Source organism: Desmodus rotundus, chromosome 1, assembly GCF_022682495.2.
Source record: "Desmodus rotundus isolate HL8 chromosome 1, HLdesRot8A.1, whole genome shotgun sequence".
NCBI classification, from domain to species: Eukaryota; Metazoa; Chordata; class Mammalia; order Chiroptera; family Phyllostomidae; genus Desmodus; species Desmodus rotundus.
The window spans coordinates 28,607,458-28,628,288 of NC_071387.1; the positions used below are offsets into that span (position 1 = coordinate 28,607,458).

Sequence of the window (20,831 nt, forward strand, 5' to 3'; positions counted from 1 at the left end):
ATGTTGCAACAGGAAAGGAAACTGAGGCCCAGACAAGAGAACAGACTTTCTTGGGGTGGGCCCTGACTCGGCGTGAGTTCATTTCTTCTCTTCTCTGGGTTCCCGCTTCCCCTCTGAGGGGAGCTGGTCCCAACTCTGTCTTCTGGGACCTTCCGGGAATTACCCAGAAGATAGGCCTGCACCCACCCCAGGGGTTACCAGCTCCTAAATCACCTCATGCCATTGGCCTTGCAAAAGGCTTCTCAGTGGAGTCACCATGTTATTTTCTGCCACGTCCTTCACACTCTCTGTCCCCCTATTTGTTTCTCTCTCCCTTGCCTCCTGCCCTCTTATTTGGAGGGGACAGTGGGGAGCAGGGCTTGCGACAGAGCTGACGTACAGCCATCCCCAACATCGGGGGGCTCCTTTTGCGAGACCTGCTCCTGGACAAGTCACTTCATGTCCCTAAGCCTCAGCCTTCTCCTCTGGACAGTGGGCTGGCATTAATGCCAGCCCTGCCTGCCTCATGGGGCTGGTTTAAGGGCCAAATGAGATTTTGCTCGGTAAACTCTAGTTCTGGGGAGCTCCTCACATTACCAGCATGCTGCCTGGCTCCTGGCTGGCTCTTGGTAAATGCTTGCTGAATTAGTTAGTGATATAGCTTGTGCAAGTTTAAGAACATCTTCATTTACTCACGGTTTCCCATGACGTGAGTCAGGGCAGAATGTCTGGTACACAACAGTTAACCTTGACAACAGAAACGTGAACCGAAGCAAATTCACGATGGCGGATGCTGTTGTTCCAGGCTGGAGGAACTACATTTTATAAACTTAGAAGAGCTGGAGAAACAGAACCATTCTAAAATAATGTGTCAGGCCTAACCCCATGGATCCTCTTGAGACTGAGGCATTTTTGAACCCAGAGGGGACTTTAGAGCCCTAATAAGAATGAATGATCTTCCTCATCCTCAGTTTCCCTCCATTTACTCCATCCATTCCCAAGGGTTCCCAGAGCCCTTACGTCCCATTAGGACAGTCCTAGGGGACAGGTGTGGTAGATGCCATCCAGTGGCCCACACATAGCTCCTGAGCATCCCCTGTTCCAGAATAAGCATCTTAGTAAGCGCACCTGTAGGTCTCACCCAGTGCAAGGAGCAGGCCAGATGTCCAGGGAGTTAATGCTTTCAGGGCCTGCCCCAAGCCAGGGCTGGATGGGAAATGGAGGCCAGATCCCTCCCTGCCCTTCCCCTTGCATGGAAACTCCCAAGCACTTCAAGGTCCCCAGATGTCAGCTGAGGACAACCCCAATAGGATTGTGCCTCAGTTGCCTTCCCGGAAACCTGCTCATTAATGTACCTTGTACTAGCTCCCTGCTCTCCCTGTCTCACCTCCCGGAACCCCTATCAGTGTGTTCTAGAATGACCTTCCAGATAAATTACATATATTCTTACCCTTGTCTCAGGCACTATTCTAAGGGCGCTACCCGTGGCTCTAGGTAAGACAGGTATTATCATCCTGCTGGCCACACACTTTGGGTATAGTGGGGCTAGCTTAAACCCCTTTCAACTCCAAGTTCGGGGCACCTCCCCCATGTCATCGCTGACTTCCACTAAGCCACGTTAGATGAGGATGAATGCGAGAGAACTGGCTTTTTTTTATTCCTCATGAAAAGAAAGAATTCATGTTACTGCCAAAGTCTAAACATGGCTCAGAATTTGCAGCAGGGAAGGAAGTTGAGTGAAGCCATGATTAGAGCCTTGTTTGTGCCGTTCATCGTGAAATCTCCGCATCTGCGCTCTCACTCGCCATCCCTGCCTTCATTAGGCCTGTTTGTAAGAATCGCGGTGAACGATGATGATGTGCTTGAATTTCACACTGCTTCTGTGTGGCATAAAAGACTCAGACTTTGGAAGTTTATAGTTCAGCACCTGATTCGAAGGTGCAGGGTCTTCTATCGCTCTAACAACATAATTGTCGTACCTAGTGAAGTGTAGGCTTGTCCTCCCCATTTGTAGACGTTAATTGCCGTTTGGTCTTCGGGGTAACAGATACGGTTCTATTCAGTGCAAATTTCCTGATCATCTGCCAGGCACTTTACCAAGTCCTGTGGGGGAAGTCAAGTTGAATAAGATACGCTCCCTGCCCTCCCACGCCCACCAGGGGCTTCATAATCTCTCTGGCCAAGTGCCAGCACCTATGAAAGCAGGAGGATAATTTCCCAGAACCTACTAGAAAACTTTCAGTACAAGTTGGACCCCCGTTTGGGACTCCGAGGCTGATTTTTAGTATCACTTTCCTCCGTCAAGGCGTGTGTCGTGGCTCTCTTCGCTAAGCCATACATCTGGAAAGGCCAGTTTGTCGACTGCCACTCGACTTGATGTAATTAGAGTAGAGACATAGCCCATCAAACTGCAGGATACACTGGCAGGGATGTGGGTCAGCGGGAACATGAAGACACGTGAATGTGGGTTCTTTCGGGCAGAAAGCCTGACCCTGACCTTGACACTTCCAGGCCTCATGATCCAGGGCTTACCTGTCAGGAAGCCCAAGGAAGGGACTCAGAAGGCAGAATTATTTAGCAGACCATGCGTTTCACTGAGCCTTAGACGCTCCGTGTTGAAGGGAGCCCTATCTCTCCTTTACAGCATTAGCTCTGCTTGAATGCTTCTGGTGATGGAGAATTCATCTCCTATCATGTAGAAAGGATGTGAGCTTTGAAGCAGGCATGTCTAATTGTCAGTAGCTAGGCACCGTGGCTTAATTTCTCTGAGCCATCATTTCAGTATTTATTTAAAAATAGTAAAATACAAGGTGATCACTTTCCTTGCCTTGAAGGGGATGGCGAAAATTCAATGTCATGAGGCTGTGAGTGTTCCTGGCTTGGTGACTGTCACCGAGAAGGGCCATGCAACTGCTGGCTTCCGTCTTCTTTCCTCGGCACTCTTGCCAATGACCCCAGATTTACCACTTTCCAGAATTTCCTGAGAAAAGTACAATCTGGCTTCCTTAGGATGCACTTCTCACTTTATATGGTATCGGTGCGTGGCAGCCCCTCTTGTTTGTTTATACTCTTCTTTATTGCCACACCCACCCCCACCTCCCCTAATGAAAGGCAGATGCTCTCAGTGTTCAATACGTATGTTGTGTCTGGGTGTGTTTCCATAAAATGTACAGGGTCCAGCACAGATAACGCCCCATTTTCATTACAAAATCATGAGCGTGTAATTCTGTAACATAACAGTATCACCTTCAAGCACAGCACGTGACCTTTTAGGTCAAATAAAACTATAAATTGTCACACCCATGTTATTACCCTGCCAACCACACTCAAGCAGGCGTCACTTCTGCCAGACCCTGTATTTTGAATTTGTGTCAGTGCAACCGAACTGCATACCTTTCCTGTTGCTTTTTCTCCCCCTACTCAGCACTTCATTCTCTAAGATGCCTCCACGTTCCTGGGTGTGCACCCAGCCTGTGGCTTTCACTGCTAACCTCCCTGCACCCACCCACTCTCCCAGCCACAGACGCCCAGCTCACCTCAACTGTCTGCCTCCACAAGTAATGAGGGTCCTAGTACATGTCCCCTTATGGACCCAACTGGGCAGAATTGGTGGGTGCGGAAGGTGTGTGAGTGCGGAACATGCCTAAAACCTGCCAGATCTGTTTCAGTGCCCGTCTCCGCTCCCACCGGCGTTAGACTCCTGTGTCCCCACCTCCCGCCAGCACCTGGTGTTCCCAGATCTCTCACTCATGCCAGTCTACAGGTATAAAGTAGTATCGGGTTGTGGTGTGAGATACTATTTCGTTGCTTACTAATGAGCTTGGGCATTCCCTCCTGTGCTCGTTAGACATGTGTTCATCGTCGGTTCTGATCCTTTGACCCCTGTTAGTTTGGGCACTGTGTTTTCCTTGTTGATTTGCAAGAGTTTTTTCTTTTGTATATAATCTAGGTATCGGTCCCTTGTCAGACTTCAGGCTTTCCAAACGTCTCCATTTGGTCACTTGTCTGTAAACTTTAAGTCCTTATTGAACAGAAATTCTCAGTTTTGATGTGGTTACATTCCTTTTGGTTTGGACCCTATGGTTTGGGCTTTTGAAGTTGCTGAACAATCATCTCCTGGCAACTGCATGCCAGGTGCTGGCTGGGCACAGAGGGTGCTGCCCCCAGGGAGCCCTGGGCGCAGTTAGGAGCGGACTCAGGACCCCACCTGTGGGTGTGATACCTGCGGGCATTGAGAGGAGGGGCATTTGGCTCCACCTGCCAGATCCTAGGAAGGCTACCTGGGAAAGATGGCGTCTGAGGTGCGTTCTGGAAGACTAGAGAGAGTGAGCAAGAAGAAGGGGAAAGAGGTGTTCTAGGTGCAGATAGCCTGTGGCCCTCGACAGTGTCCGGTGTCCCCTCGGGCGCTTAGCTTTGCCCCTGGGCCAGTCTGACTGGGTCAAAGGCCACATCTGTCCTTGGCCAGCATCCCTGTGGCCTGTTAAAAAAAAAAAAACCCTCAAAACAACAGTGAAGTTAACCTATTAAAATTGTGGCAGGGGCACGCTGTTTGGGGAGACAGACACGAGTGTGTGAGGACCCAGGCCAAGGGAGCTCAAGGCCCTCTCTGCTTGGTGCTGCTTCGGTCTGTGGCCACCTGGGGAGAGGAGCGACCCCGGGGGTTCTCTCCACAGGGACCGCCCAGGGGTAGGGGTGGGCTTCCTGAGGAATGGCGGGCCGTCCTGGGGAAGAGCAGAATCTAGGCCTGAAATTGCCGCGTCGCATCTCTGAAGCACCACCAGGAGCTGGAACTGATGTGATGCACAGGCCCTAGGCAGAGCCAGGACCTGTGAGGCGAAGCCTCAGGGAACAGCGTTCAGCTTCGTATGACGGAGACCCGTCCAAGCAGCAGCAGAATCATCAAAGAAGAGTTGGAAGCTATGGCGATCTCCCCATCCAGCCCTCTCGCTGGAGCGAGACCCAGGCAGGCACCGGGACCTGCCCAGGGCTCCTCCCAGAGCAGATGGCAAAGCTAAGACGATCTGTCTCCTGGTCAGAGCTCTTTCTATCTGAATCTAGGAGGGCTTTTTTGCAGGGAGAGGGGAATGTCCTAGAATGGAGTAATCTTATAGCAACTTTGATTTTCATTGAGCCAAGAGCAAGATCATCTTTTGTTTTAAACCTCAGAGTTATACATTGAGTATGTTTGTTTGCAAGAACAATTAAACCTTAAAGTATGCATCCGGTTTTCTCAGTTCAGACCTAGAGCCAATTGGGGACCAATAGGCATTTGGGGATGAGAAGAGTAGAGCCCCTGTAGCAGGATATAAGGACCCAGCTAAGCAGGAGGTTGGTGACCCTACAACTGGTTCTCCCACCGGGGTCCACAGTCCGCAGGCCAGTCTGTATCCAAGTGAGTGGTCAGCATTGTTTGTACAGTGAAATCAGCAAACAGCACGAAAGTTAGAAGTGGGAGTGCCGGGCGCCAATCACAGTCACCACCACCGGGGCCATGGTGGATGGAAGAACACAGGGAACACCGTTCTTCTGCCTTCAGACCCGGGAGGGGCTCTGGGCAGGGTACAGGGGGCAAGACTCTATGCTGCCCGGACGTTGGAAGCAAGACTTCAGGTTCCGCTCGGGAACCTACCTGCCAGCAGGAATCACAAGGCCTGGGCACACCTGGGGCAATGCTCCAACACGAGGGGCTCTCACCCAGTGCCCTGAGCTCACAGAAAATGAGGTGCTGGACGGGGAGGAGAAGTACTCTGGGAAGGCTTCCTGGAAGGGGTGGATAAAGTTTGGACATGTTGGTTTGGTAGAGGGAGGAGGAAGACCCCTTCCAAGCAGAGGGACCATTGTGGGGAATCAATAACAGTAAGAAAACATGGGGAGTGTTTGGGGACCTAGCAAGTAGTCCACAGTGACTTTTATCATGACTCAAACAACTGTAATTTATTGAACACTTACTATTCATTAGACCCAAGCCAGAAATTGCCTTTATTTTCCTCTCTTACTCTCATAGCCACCCTGAAAGTTACAGCCACCTGCTCACAGGGTGCACACTGGGAGGGAAACATTGTCTGCACGTGAGAATAATGTTCACCTCCCTAGTAGGGCTGGGCGAGGCTGCAGGCACTAAACTGCAAGGTCAGAGATAATGAATTTTTCTTAATCTTTGTGTCTCCCGACTCCAGCACAGATGTCCAAGGCCTCCTCGGTCAAGGATGAGGAAATAACCTCATCTTCCACCACCTACACTGATATTTTTGAAGGGTTGTTTATTATGAAACATCTCAGGCTGGGCCTGGCGTGCAGTAGGCACTCAGTAAATGTGGGCTGAATGACCGATAGCCCTGTTCAGTACGGGTGGGGAAAGTGCTCTGAATGCAGAACTACAGGACCCAAGTTCAGGCGCCCACTTGTTTGGTGCCCGGCACACAGCCCTGACCATGCACTTAACCTATACAAGGCTCCTTCCTCATCTACAGACTGGGGTGAATTATACCCAACTCACGGTTTGCTATGAGCCCTTAAATGCAAGGTGTGAAGAGTCTGTGAGCCTCCAGGCACCGCCCCCAGGGAGGGATTATGGTGATTATGGCCAGGTGGGACGCTGAGTATTATTTTGGTGCCACGGGACCTACAGCAGGGCCTGTGAGTCAGAGGGGTGGGCTGTGTGGCTGGGGGCGAAGCGGGGGCCAGCCACACCACTTCCCGGCTCCGATGATTTATTCTGATCAGCTTGAATATTTCATGTGCTGCCTCCCCACGCCAAATAAATAAATCAGGGCCTCCTGTTTGGGGTGGGGGGTGGGGGGAATGGGAGCTATCAAGACTGAGACTTCAAAAAGGCCCGAGCCAGGATGCTGGAGCTCCCAGCAGGGTCTGCTAATGTGACATTTAGGAGCTGGGTGACCCAGGTAAGCGACAGCTGCCAGCACAGTGTGATTCCCCCCCTTTTGGGGGGAGACCCTTGCAGGAGAAGGAAGTGACTTTTACAGCCCTATTTTCCACCCCACTGTCAGAGGAATGCAGGCAGAAGGGTGGCCAGCCAATGGGATTCCTGGCCCCACTTCCAGAATGTTTTTAAGGGGCCAGCACAGCACCTGCATTTCACTTAGAGCCAGAGCCGGAGCCAGGCAGTCCCTCTGGGTGCACGTTGCTTTATGACCTCTGGGCATTTTGAGGACCGGGGTCTGCAGCTCTTGGGACCCGCCTGCCCTGCGGGTGGGCATTCCTCTCTGCAGTTAATACACTCGGGAGGCACAGGGGCCCGTGGAGTGGTCAGCTCCACTCACAACTGTCACCTCTCAGGGATCCCATCAAGGCAGCCCCATGTCAGGGAAGAGCATGGGCTGTGGGAAGAGCCCTCACTTTGAACCTGGACTCTGCTCTTAGTGTCAATGGGGCCCTGGGCAAAGCCACAACCTGCCCAAGCCTCGGTTTCCTCATCTGTAAAGTGGAACTGAAGCCACCTACTCCACTCAACTGTGAGAACTGAAAAATGGCATAGAAAATTCCTAGCCTAGGTCTAGGCACACCATGGGGCTCAGTAAATGCCCTCAGTCCCTCCTTGCCTATTCCCCACCCCTGTGAAAGCCTGCTCTGCGCTGGGGGCTCCTTTCTCTGCTCCCACACTTGTTCTCTTTGGTCCTCTGCCTCTAACCCCACCTCTCCTTGGATCTGCTTTACCTGTTGCCACCAATATCCCCCAGATGCCAAGTCCACTGACCCCCTGCTCAAGGGGCTTATCGTCCCAGCCTCTCGGTGGCATGTGACATTGCTGGCCAGCTCTGTGGTGAAATTGTCCCTTTCCTTGGTTTCTACAATGCCCACTCTGCTAGTGTCCTGGCCATGTCTTCCCAGTGTCCCCCAGAGGTTGGCACTCTCCAGGAATATGTCCTTGGTCCTTCTCACTTGGCCCTGTCCCTGGGAGTGCCCTTGCTGCCCTCTGCTCCAACTTCCAGCTACATATTGATGGCCCCGCACCCCTCTCCTCAGCCCATAGTCAAGGGCATCTCCACCCTGATGATCCACAGGCGACTCAGGCTCAGCATGTCCAAATGGGAACTTCCTATCCTTCCACATTAGTTGCTCTCCTCCCGGTTTCTCCGTCTGGGGAATGGCATCCGGGCCCCCCAGGCACTCACTTCACTCTCCTGTTCCCCGTCTTTCCTACCCACTGATTCCGCAGTTGTCCAGATTTTACCTGGGGAAAAAGAAACCATTGTCAGATCTGATTACTTGTCTCCACTCCTCCTGCCACCGCCCTGGTCCAGTGACCTAAAGCCACTAACAAAATAATATCTAGGTTGAAAGTAAATTCAAATGTAATCACTTAGGTCTAAAAATATACCTGCACAAGTACATATAAAGGAAACTCTGTGCCCAGCATGAGAGCAGACAGTGTATCCTCTGAAAGATGCTGATGCCACCTCAGAATGCATTAAGAAAGATATAATGTGCAGAATGAAGGAGGGGATGGTCTCCTCTACTTGCTGCTGACCACATCACACCTGAAGTCAGTCCTTGGGTCTATACTTCATCAGACAGACCGTGACATTATGGAGTGTGGCCCAAGGAAGGGCCTGGGTGGGGTGGGAAGCAGAAATAATGTTTAGTAAGGGGGCTGGGGGCTAGTGTAGGGGTTGATCTGTCTTTGTCTTCAAGCTCTAGTGCTGTCCCGGGGCAGAGGGAGCAGAGGTGGTCTGTGTGGTCCCAAAGGGCAGAGTTAGATGACACAGGAATGTTACCGAGAGGCCATTCAGCTCAGTGACCAGGAAGGACTGGGTAACAGGCAGAGAATCCAGTTATGGGGGAGTGGGCTCCCCATCTATACACACACAGCAAAGGACAGATGACCAGTTGATGAGACAGAGTGAGAGAGTGCTTGTTCCAGCCCAGGTCAGGTCAGAAGTTATGTGATTCTAACTGGGGATGGGAAAGGCCTGTAGGAATATCGCCAGGGCCTGTGGGGAGAGCCGGAGCTGGGGAGGAGCGCTCAGACGCAAGCACGGGGCTCGGATCTAACCAGCTGCTCTCTGTTACTCCCACAGACAGCAGGGAGGTGAAGGTGGGAGAGTACAACGCTGTGGCCGACACACTGGAGATCATCAACGACACCATTAGGTTCCAAGGTAAGGCACGTGGGCTTCTCGGAGGAGGGGGTCTGCTCAATTGCTCCCAAGCCTGGATATTATCTGAGGGTTAAGGATAAGCTCAGAGTCCCTGGTTTTGTGGGGAGGAGGGAACACCCTCTTCTCTCAGGACATGCACTCACTCACTGAGCACAGGGTCCGCATCACTCACGCAGGAGCTGGATTCCAGCTCCTGGGATGGGTCACTGGAATTTGTATGAGTGCTGGCTTTCGCCAAGGCATCTGTGTTAAACCAGAGGATGGCCAGGAGTAAGTCTTTTTAAACGTGGTCCAGCTAAATCTAGCTCTGTCTCTTCCCCTGGGAAAGGACTTGGTTGGGTTGGTAATAAGGCTTCTGCACACGCTACTCCTCCCTCTTGAGATTCTTCAGCTGAAGAACTCCTCGGTTTCTAGAACCAGAACAAATAACACCTATTCTGTGCAGGCTTCCTTGATTGCCCCCAAATGGGCTAATGGCTCCCTTCTCTTGGCTTTCACAGTTTTTTTGTTTCTGCCTTTACCATGGTCACTATCACTTTGTATTGAAATTTCTAGATTGTTGGACCATGAGCTTTCTGACTGGATCCTGTTTGGTTTTAAATTCCAGGCACCAGCGAGGGTCTGGCACATGTTGGATATTCAGTGATATTTTAGGGGAAAATGAGTATATGGTTGATCAAGTGAGTGGATGGGTCGGCGGGAGAATAAATGAATGAACAGGTGAACATATGAGTCACTGAAGTAGTGGGCAGATGGATGAATGAGTGGATGGATGGATGGATGGATGGATAGGCGGAGGGCTTAACCAGTCTTAACCCCCTCGAGTCCATGTTGCCCCTCGCAGTCGGGCCATGCCTTTGCCAACATGTCATGCTGATGTCGCCCCGCCTCTGCTCAGAGCCCTTCTGGGGCCCTTTGCTCACGACAAGGGGCCTCACTCCATGATGGGACCCCCAAGGCCTCCACAAAGGGACCCTCCTCACTTCTCCACCTTTCCTTTCAGATCCCCCCAACCAAACTGCTTACAGTTCCTCAAATATACCAAAACACTGCCTTGCCTTTGCCTCTACTGGGCTCTCTGCCCAGCATGCCCTTTCCTCCTTGACTTCCTGATGAACAACCAGCTGCTCATCATCCTCTCTGTAGCCCTTGCTGACTCCATCAGGCCGAACTGCAGTCTGCTTCCTGCTTCCTGCTCAGGCCTCCCGGTGCCTCATAGTGTCAGCCACCTAGACACTGGCGTCCGAGGCAGTTTACATGGTGTTAGAGCACAGGCTTCAGAGTTAGGCAGATCTGGGTTCAAATCCTGAAGCTTTGCCACTTAATGGACTATCAAAGCCATTTAACACCTAGAACACTGTTGCGGACTCCCACTCCACCCACCAAGATGGGAATCATCTCTTCTACGGGGAAATTGTTGGGTGGATGGCCCAAGAAAACCCCTATGAAGTGTTTAGCCCACAATAAGCGTTCAGTAGATGTTATTGCTTGTTACTGCCTTTTTCTTTGGACGTGGCTAATGTGTAAGTTCCTTGAGGACAGGGACTGTGTCTGGTTTGTCTTCGAATCACTGGTGCCCAGCACTGGGCCTGGTGGTGGCAGGTGGGTGTTAATGATGTTGACCGTCAGTAATGGTGATGCATGAAGGAAAAGTGAAAGGTAAAGGGCTGGTGAAAATGGATGAATAATGAGTGGTTGGACCAAATGAGAGGCCAGAAAGCTCAGGGCCACTGCTGTCACCAACACTTCTGACAAGTCGTTACCGTTTGGCTTCCTTGATGTCGTAGTTAAGATGCACCCTGGGGAGGCACCCTTTCAGGGGAAGGGAAGGTGGCATGGGGAGGAGGAGCTGTTGTCAGCTTTCTGAAGTGGTTTCTACACAAACAACTAGTGGTCAAGGTCATCATGTAGCATTTGATCCAAACCTCACCCCCTTTCTCAGTGCCCGGAGAGGAGTTTTTCTCCAGCCAAGAGCTCATGGGCATCCCCAAGATGGCTCTGGTGTTTGGGAGCCAGAAGTCACCTGAGCCTGCCTAATGCATCTCAGAGGACATGTGGGCAGAGGGAGGAGGAGAGTGGGGAATGAGGAAGGAAGTCTCCAGATGTTGAACTGTCACTGGAAGCTAGAAATGGGGCTACCTCTGTCACCCTGTGTCTGCTTTTGCCCTGACTTTTTAGTCCTTGAAGCCACCCCTTATAAAAACCTCTTTACTTGGAATTGCTCAAAGCTTTACATTCACCACGCCAGCAGGTTCCTAGCTACTTTCGAACCTGGCAACTTCCCTAGATTGTCGAGATGGTTCAAATGCCTCTTATCTGCCGAATGTTTCCAAACACATTTGAACTTGTTAGCGGAGTTTTTTAAACACAGATGTTCGGGAGAGCTCTCAACCCCAGCAGCAACATCTGCCCGCCCTCTGCCTATCTCCTGGGAAGAGAGGCATGAGGGAGGCCGGCGCCCACGGCATGACCTGGGTGGGGGTTGTCATCGTCATCCCTGATGGGCTCCTCGGGGCTCCCAGGGTCAGCCAGGCCCAGGCACCTAGCTGATTCCACACATTCCTGCTGGAGGGAAAAGTCCCAGCATGTCATAGCTCTACAGCAGAAACCTGACCTGAAACAGCAGCCGAGAAAGAGGATTTGCAAGAAGTGGAGTGGGGGTAGGGAGAGTCCCTCTATCTGTCTGACGCCCAAGCCACCCTGTACCAGGTAAAACTAGAACAGGCCAGTTGTGCCAGCTCCTACAACGATGAGTGTGCTCCGTGTCCCTCGGGGCTCCCCAGGTCCCTGGTGCCCTTGAAGAATGAGCAGGGACAGTTCTGCAGTCACACAGAGACACAGAGTCCCACAGTTTCAGTCCGGTCCTGGCACAGCAGGGAGGGGAGGGCATGCAGGTAGCTTTTGCCCCCCCCAGTTAGCGTGTCCTGTGAAAATGGAAAATCAGAAAGAGTTTTTATAACATAACGTCCTTGAGGCAGAAAATCCGCAGCCAGAGCACACACACATATCCGAGGAACTGGCAGGCAGGGTGTCCGCCCTGTTGAGGGATGTTCATTGTCATGTGTTGGCACAGAGTCCCTGAAGCCAAAGCCAAGTTCCTCACCCCCAGTGATACCCAGGTACCCACTCTGGCACCCAGCCCTGCCCCTTCTGAGCCACCTTTGGGGATAAATGGCAATGGTTTTTCAACAGGATAATTAGACCAAATCAAATTCTAGTCTTCTAATGGCTATTAAATGCATCACAAACCCTTTATTGATTCTCTCTAGGGAAAGAAATAAGTCCTGGCTGAGGCTCCCTGCTGGGCAGGCTGGCAGACCACCAACGCTCGCTCACTCAGTAAACGTGCCCCGCACAGAGTTCGGGCACAGGGGGCAGACGTCAGGGAATCCAGGCCAAGTGGCTTCTGGGCACTGACCTCACTGAGCTCAGCTGATGCCTTTTTTTTTTTTTTTGGCCTTCTAGGATCCGAGCCCCCAAAAGATAAGACTATCATCCTGGAGCAACTCCGGAAGATCTCCCTACCTCTCTACAGCATCCTCTCTGCCCTCACCATCCTGGGGATGATCATGGCCAGCGCTTTTCTCTTTTTCAACATCAAGAACCGGAACCAGAAGTAAGTCGCTCACGCCCTCCTCTCGGACTGTGCCTTCTGGATTGACAAAGTGTAGGAGCATCACGTGGTGGATTCTCCAGGGGCACAGAAGACCTTAGGGCAGTTTTCTAAAGCGTGCTGCTCAGTTGCTGGGATGTTATTAGATGTTTCCCAAGCATGGGTGCACGCTCACACGCACACACACAGGCACACACAGAGGCAGGGCTGCTCGTTATGCAGGAGCCCCTGGTCAGGTAGGTTTGAGGGAGGTGGGGTTAAATGAAACAGAAGGATGTAAGTCCACAGGCCTTCTCAGAGTGTTGGCTCTGCTCGTGCACTTGGTGGTGGTCCAGGAGGAGAAAGCTACAGGACAGCACCCCCCAGTGTCTTTGCCCACCCCCCAGCATTGTAGGGGGCGCTGCCAGAGGGGATCACTGAGTCCAGGGCCAGGCACTTCCCACTGGGTACAGCACATTGCAGTCCAGGACGCCCCTCCCTGGACTACAGAGAAGAGCACTGAAGCTTGGGGACCAGGGCCCCCCCCATCAAAGGCCACACTGCTGCTGCTGGTGGCAAAATCTGTCCCCTTAGTTCCAGGTCTTGATTTCATTTCCATCACACTTGCCCTTCACTCTCCCAAGGAGAGCAGCTCGCTGTCTGAGTTATTTCGGTCAGTTGTCGGTGGAAAGGGCCACTACCGCAGGCAGTGGTATTTACCAAGCCCAGGCAACTTCTGTGGTTTCCCCAGCAAATCCCTGGTCCCAGCCCCTGCCTTGCTGGAGGACAGGCTGAGCAGGGACTTAGAGCAGGGCCTTCACAGTCCCAGGCTCAGCACCCACCCTCGAGCAGCACAGCTCTGCCATCGTGCCTAGAAGCCACACTGCGGGGCCTCCAGGGCTGCCAGCAGCGAGCCTGATTCCAGGAGAACAGCTGTTTCTCTTCTCTCTGTAAAGAAGGAAGCTCCAACCTCTAGATTTTTTTTTGCTGTTGTTTTTGTGGTGGGTGGCAGGGGGTGGTGGAGGAGCAGTTTGGCAGCTATTGCTTCAGCCAAACCTGTTTCCTAAAGAACAAAAAAGAGTTTTATTCACCTGTTGTTTGATGTTATTTATCACCAGTAGCACATGTACTGCCACCATAAAACAAAAAACAAAAAACCCCAAAGCGACTTCTGTCCACTCCCTACAAACCTTAGGTGATGAGCATTGGGCACAAGGCCTGGGCACACAGGCCTCCACATTAGACCTCCGTCCTGCAAGCTTCAGGAATGCCCATCACAACAGTGAGTTGCCCCTATCCTAAGTCTAATGGCTTTATTTCCTTAACTGCCCATTTGGCCTCCTGGGGAAAATTATCATCACTCTTTCCAGTACACTGGCATCCATGTGAATTTTTGACTGGCTTTGCAGATTTAAACCCCCCTCACTTCTATCTTCCTAAATGCTACCTATTCACTAAGGCACCCTCCTCAGGAAGGCTGCTGAACTCCTGGCCTCTCCCCTCCTCAGCTCCCGAAGATAATAAGAATGAAAGTGCCTCAGCAGGACATGGTTTGCAAAAGGACCTTCAGGAACCCAGTCTCATCTTAGTTTTGCAGGTGCCCCAGTCAGTGTGAGTGGTGCTTTTAGAGGTGAGGAAGCTCAGCCAGCTAATCGCCTTGCCAACCGTGCGCCTCTGGAGGCTGCAGGGGCATGCGCTGCACCCCTCACTCCCAACGTGAAAGGCCGTGTAAATGGTCCACAATTCACAGCAGGCTTTTCTCTCTTTACCACTTTGATATCACATTACACTCTGAATGTGGAAGGATTAGTAAAAGTACATAATGCAAAGGAAAATGTTCAGGCAACAATTGACCATAATTGCAGTCTGCAAAAGAACACCTGGATCATGCGGTACCGGAAAACCCAAGATGTTCTGAGGGGATCATGCTGGGGGAGCCAGCTGATGGTTTAGCCCAGTCCTGGCTTGCTGGGCAGCTGGGAGCCACAGCGGAATACCTGATGGGAGGGAGAGAGAAGAATATGGAGTTGGGAGTATAAAAACTGCCCCCCACAGCAGCCTGATGTAGACAAGGACAGGGGGTGAGGTTAAGGACTCCGCTGTCCACCTCCATCACCTGGTGACTGGGAGAGGTGTGTTACCCACATGTGTAGCCCTCTTTGTGCACAGGACAGTGTGAGCTTCGGGCAGCCAAAGTGGATGTTCACTCGTCACAATTCCTGAGCAGACCTGAATTCTCTCACCAGGACACCTCCCAGACCTGGTCCGCTCAGCACCAGGGACTGTGGTGGGGCCCTCTTCCCCTCACTGTGGCTGGGTGCTGAATGTAAATGCAGAACTCTCTAGATCTGGCATGTCTTCCCAGCCACAGCAACCTGTTGACTTAAAGTTCTTGTGTAAACTAAAAATGAGTGGTTGAAGAAGCTGATGTTACAAGCTGTCCCTAGAGAAGTGGCGGGTGGTCCTCTCGTGCTGGGGAAACAGCCCCCAGTAGGTGGCACAGTCTTGGGGAGGGGGAGAGGGCGGTGGAGGAGATCAGGGCTTACCTTTTTCTCTTCCCCTGCAGCCTTCTCAACCGTGTACACAGTCCAAACAGTTGTCAAAGGAACAGCTACATTACCAGTTCTGTTAACTCCAGTGTCTCCTTCCCCTGCCAGGCTGATAAAGATGTCGAGCCCCTACATGAACAACCTCATCATCCTGGGAGGGATGCTCTCCTATGCATCCATCTTTCTCTTCGGCCTTGATGGGTCTTTTGTCTCTGAGAAGACCTTCGAAACCCTTTGCACAGTAAGTCATTCTGCTTCTTCCAGTGGAATGTGGTCTAAGGTTTTCTCGGTGACCTCAGCCGTTAGAAACACACATGCAAACCCAGAAATGCATGAAAATACATGAATGGGTAGAGCACTGCCCATTCAACTGCTCACACGATTCAATGGGGCAGTAGGTTGTTGCTTTCAGAGCAGAATGGACTTAAGTCTTGCCTGTCAAATTAAGAGTGTAGATTTGAGGGTGGGAGGTGGGGATGGCTGGGGCAGGGGGGAACGGTGGGGGGAAATGGAAAGAACTATACTCGACCAGCAATTTTTTTAAAAGTTAAAAAATACTTTATCTTCTATAAGCTAATAAAAAGGATTTTACAAGGAAAAAAAAGTATGGATTTGACAGGCCACTGCTGGAAGACAGCCCACTGAGGAATGGCTGGATAGCCTAGAAAAGCAAGGGGGGAAAATGACCACCAGGGCCATTTGAGAAGGAGCAGATCTGCCCGCTGACCCCGCTAGCCGTCGTGGAACACAAGGAGAGCAGTCTGTACAGGTCACTTCCGGGCCTACAGAACAGATCCTACTCTTTATTCTCCACTTAAGTAGTGTTTCTCAACCGTTTTTCCCTATTTCCCCCCTAAGGAGCCTTTTTAGACTTGCTTTACTAATCATCCCCCCATGAAAATTTAATGCCAAAGACACACATACCATGTATATATCTTTAGTTTGACCCAAAAGAGTAGTATTTTTTCGCATTCACGTCCCAGTGTTTGGCTCCCTTGGGAACTATATCATCCCCCCCCGCCATGAAAATGCATATATTTAAGGAAGCCCAAAACAGTGTAACTTCTCTATTATATTTTAGAAATATTATTTTGAAAATCAGTGAACATGTTTTAAATTGTTGCCCAGTTGTTACTATTATTGTAAGGAGTTTATACATCGGTAGTTGGCGACTCTGTAGCACGGACTCTCAGTGGAAAGTAGCATCAGCTTACTTTTTAAGATGAGAATGACCTGTTGAGATTTACTTCTAGACTTCAGCTACTGTGATCTCTCAAAAACTGGGTTTGCTCTGGCTGCTGTAGCTCAGTTTGTTGGAACAGCGGCCTGTGGACCGAAGGGTCGAGGGTTTGATTCCTAGTCAGGGCACACACCCAGGTTGCGGATTCAATCCTTGGTCGGGGCACATACGAGAAGGCAGCTGGTTGATGTTTCTCTAGCACATCAATGTTTTTCTCTCTCTCTCTCTCTCTTCCTTCCTCTCTCTCTCCACCCCCTCCAAAGCAACGAAAAAAATGGCATTAGGTGAGAATTTAAAAAATGTTTTAAATTAAAAATAAATTTAAAAAATAACTGGGACCCTGCCCAGTGTGGCTCAGTTGGTTGAACATCATCCCACAAAGCAAAGGTTGCTGGTTTGATTCCCAGTCAGGACACATACCTGGGTTGCAGGTTCCATCCCTGGTCGGGGTGTGGACACCAGGCAACCGATCGCTGTTTCTCTCCCTCTCTTTCTCCCTCCCTTGTTGTTGAGAGCAATGTAGGCCCCCTTTTTTCAAAGCAGACTCTTTTAGCTGATATTTCTGCCCTGATGTCTCAGTGTCACCCCCTAGAGGAGCCCTAATACTTGCTGCAGGTTACCACCTGCCCCCTTGGACTTTCTGGGCTGCATCGGCTCTCTGTGCTCTGAGACAGCAGGTAGGAAGGAGGGAAGCCCCTGGAATCCTATGTTGTATGTGATCATGCTCCCCTGATTTCTGTAGATTCTTAGATGGACTGACTCTTGCAGATTCAGGAATTGTTAATGTTACTAGTGACTTCAAGATGAATTGTTTAGTAATTGAGATGGAACCTTTCAAACACACTTACTTTGTTCGAAAGTTTCCATTTGAGAAGTGGGGGGTCGTGTCCCTGTTACCCCAGGCAGGTGGTGAGGTTAGGGGGTACTCAGGCATCCGTCCTCTCTGAGTGGACCAGGGGTTTGAATGGGAGGACAGTCAAACCCCAAGTATGGGAGGGTTCACTCAGTTCCAGCTTCCTACTCAGAGTCCTTATTCCAAGCCCATCCCTGGCCCCCCTGTTTTATTCTGCCCTTCTGGGGGTTAAGAAAGAGAATTCAGAAGTCATGTCCACGCCATGTGCCCGGCATCAGCGTGCCTGGAGTTTGGAGAAGTTGAGCTGCTCTGAAGTCCTTGTGGCTGGGAATTGGTGGGGTTTCCTTCAAGAGTGCGACCCCGTGGCACAGGGGTGATGACTTCAGTATGTGGAAGTCTTGCTCATTTTAGGGAAGGTGTGAAGCCCACTAAGTCTCCTACATTTCTGCATCAGCATGATTGTTGTACCCTGGTGGGGGAGGGGGCACGGGGGCTTTGCGATGTCTTGGGTGCTGTGTGTGTCTGTGGGCAGCTTTCCTGGGCACCAGTGAGACCTGAGCCAGGGGCTGCTCCTGAGGCACCCTGAGGAAGCTAAGTGAGAAGAACAAGGATTTCCTCTCCCCTCTGTGCCCGGGGACACCCTCCCTGAGTGTGAGGAGACCATAATGAAAGTGCTAGTGAGGGCTGTTTGGTGACTTCTAATTGACACAGTGCTCTGACCTCTGCATGCGTCCCTGAGAGCTGAGGGACCCACCTTAGTCTCCCTGCTGAGAATAAGGGCAGCAGGACTCTGCCCGTCCCTCCTGGGGGCCCCTGTGTGCCAGTCACTCACTGCCTGCCACCTGGGCACACGTCCACTGGCCTGAGTTTGGGTGTTAAGTGCAGAGAAACTTGGGGCCCTGCCCTCAGAGAGGCCCTCCCTCCTGGAAAGAAGCTCCTGACTTCCTTCCCTGCTCACAAGCCCAGGTGCCTTCTGGGGTTTGACCTGAATCCCTCAAACACTGCGTGACGCAGGCTAGAGAGCAAAAAAAGGGACATCCCCCACACCAGGGATTTTTCTTTTAATGAAGCCTGACATTCTATTCTGGGAGTTGTGCTCATTTGTGCGAGGGGAAGGCTGTCCTGGGAAGCCTGGCAAGGCAGTATGAATAAACCATAAAGTGCTTCACAACCAGCATTAGCTCTGCACACGAGGGCTCTGGGAGGCCGTCAGGGCCCGGTTCTCCCCGCCCCCGAGGATTCATTTATTTGCAGTCAGGGCTGCTTCAGAGGCTCTGCAGAGAGGAGCCCACATTCATGACTGTGGGGAAAAGGCATCGATTGCCAGCGCTGGATTGAATTGGGTCAGCGCAAATGTGCGCCGGGGTCACCTCTTTAATAATTCCCAGTATTGCCCAGGGAGGGAAAACAAAAGCTCTGGGGTTTAGAGCCCAAACAGTAGGACCCAATGGGTGTAGTTTGGGTTGTGCTCCAGCTGCTATCCGGGGGTCGGCTGCTTTATTTCACTTGCTGCCTTGGTCTCCAGTCTCTCCGGACCTAGGAAGCTGCCCCAGTAAACTCCCACCGGTGGGGCGAAGGGGGTGGAAGCAGGGCCACCTGGTGCAGAGAGCACAGATCCCAAACAACAGCTCTGGTTTCTCTCCCACTTCCTATGCTCTTGACCGTGGCCAAGTGACTTAGCATCTCTGAGCCTCGGCGTTGTCGTCTGTAAAATGGGCATGACAGGTGCGTTAAATGAGATGATTCAGACAGGCTGCCTAGAACATAGGGCGACTTGGGAGTGGGGGGTGGGGAGGGAAAAGGGGTAGACATCTCTTCCCTCATCACTATATAATTTCCTGGGGTCCCCCCATATTTTGTAGGAAATCTTGCAGGACAAAGGACACGGTAGACCCTGAAGCCAGCTTCTGAAGTGGAACAATATGAGTCACAATTCAGTCTGCTCAGTATAGAAACACACAAAGATAAACTATGAGCATCACCTCAGGAAGAAACCTATGGCAATCACAAGTCGATGTCTCTCTAGGGCCTGTGCCTCTGCTCGGAAGGGCCATTAAATCTCGGACAGGGCGGTGGGAGGTGTGTGAGCGTGTGCACACACAGCCAGCTACTGCTAGGGAAACAGCCACACTCAGTTCCCCTCCCCCACTCCTTCTGACCCTTTCCGGAATCTTCCCAGCCTGGTTTCAGCAAGTCTTGCAAATAGCTCCAGCTACACCGTGCTGTCTCCTTGGACACTGTGTGGGTAGTGGAATCACCATAGCAACGTGGCCCCTGTGGGCACGGAGCTGCCTGTGAGGACAGCACTGGGTGTGGGCCAGAGCCCAGGCGCCAGGGGTGGGCAGGCCCCCTCACAGCTTACACACTGACCTGGCTCAGGACTCCCAGCCCCTGGCAGCCAAGAGAGGGAGCAAGGAGGGTGGGAAAGAGGAAAGGCACCCGCCTTCCTTGTAGTCTTAGGCAGGAACCCCAGCAGGAGCGTGGAGGGTAGGGAGGGGCTCTGCAGTGAGATGGGAAAACTCCAGTGGGTCTTCAGTTCCAGCGAGCGCAGGTCCCAACAGCTTCAGGCACCCTCAGAACATTGCTGGCGGTAGAGCACATTACTGCCCGGAGCCGGTGCCCTTGTGCAACTCAGTCCTCTCCGCTGCGGTTTACCAAGGCCAGGTGCGGCCTTTCCTTCAAATCCCCAGGACCGCCCGACCAGGCCAGGTTCACCGCCCTCGCTTTATAGGAGAGAAAACCGGAACTCAGTCATCCGTGGCCAAGCGGCGGTATTGAAGTTGGGAACTAGCTCTGTGGGACTCCAAAGACATCTGAGACATTTCATTCATCTTTTTTTTTCAAGGAACATTTTTATTTTTTTTTAAAGCTGGTGTATACCGGGAGAAACAGATCAACTAAATTCTCAGGGCTGTGGTCAGCACAGATCCCAACCACAATTTTGGTCCATTCAGATTTTCAAAAATTGAGATACAGTGCACACACCATAAAAATTCCCCCTCTTAGGATACACAGTTCGGAGGCGTCAGGGTACTTACGGATGGTTTTTTGATGTATCTCCGAAGTGCATCAGTGGCTTGCACGTGAGAGAGGCTCCGACTGCCTGTGTTCTGACCCCGGCTGCACCGCTTCCCGGCTGTGTGTTTAAGTTGCTTAACATCTCTGAACCTTAGCTCACTCCTCTCTAAAGTGGGGGTGACAACAGGGTTCTGAGGGTTAACTGAGGTAGTGTATGGAAAGCACTTAGTGTCTGCCGCATAATAAGATTCAGTAAATGTTAGCCATTTTCACATAAATGAAGGAAGGAAGGAATGATGGAACTGTGGCTGGGTAATTGTGTTCACCTCTGGGCATCGCTGAGAGGCACTGATAAAGCAGAGTAAACTTGGGACGAAGAAGAGGCTGGCCAATGGGGTTGGTGCTGATCTGTTGGGTGCAGGTATATCCACGGCGACTTCTGGCCTTACGTGGCCTTGCTCTGGTAGGACGGTCAGGGGCA

At 51.6% G+C, this 20,831-nt stretch overlaps 1 protein-coding gene across 1 annotated transcript in view; it reads left to right on the forward strand.

Moving 5' to 3' along the window:
* GABBR2 (gamma-aminobutyric acid type B receptor subunit 2) overlaps positions 1-20,831 on the forward strand; it is a 330,217-nt gene that overhangs the window by 239,116 nt on the left and 70,270 nt on the right. The window contains exons 9-11 of the mRNA XM_053922306.1: positions 9,018-9,098; positions 12,564-12,714; positions 15,348-15,480. Of these exons, the coding sequence (XP_053778281.1) occupies positions 9,018-9,098; positions 12,564-12,714; positions 15,348-15,480 (365 nt within the window). The remainder of the gene's footprint in view (positions 1-9,017; positions 9,099-12,563; positions 12,715-15,347; positions 15,481-20,831) is intronic.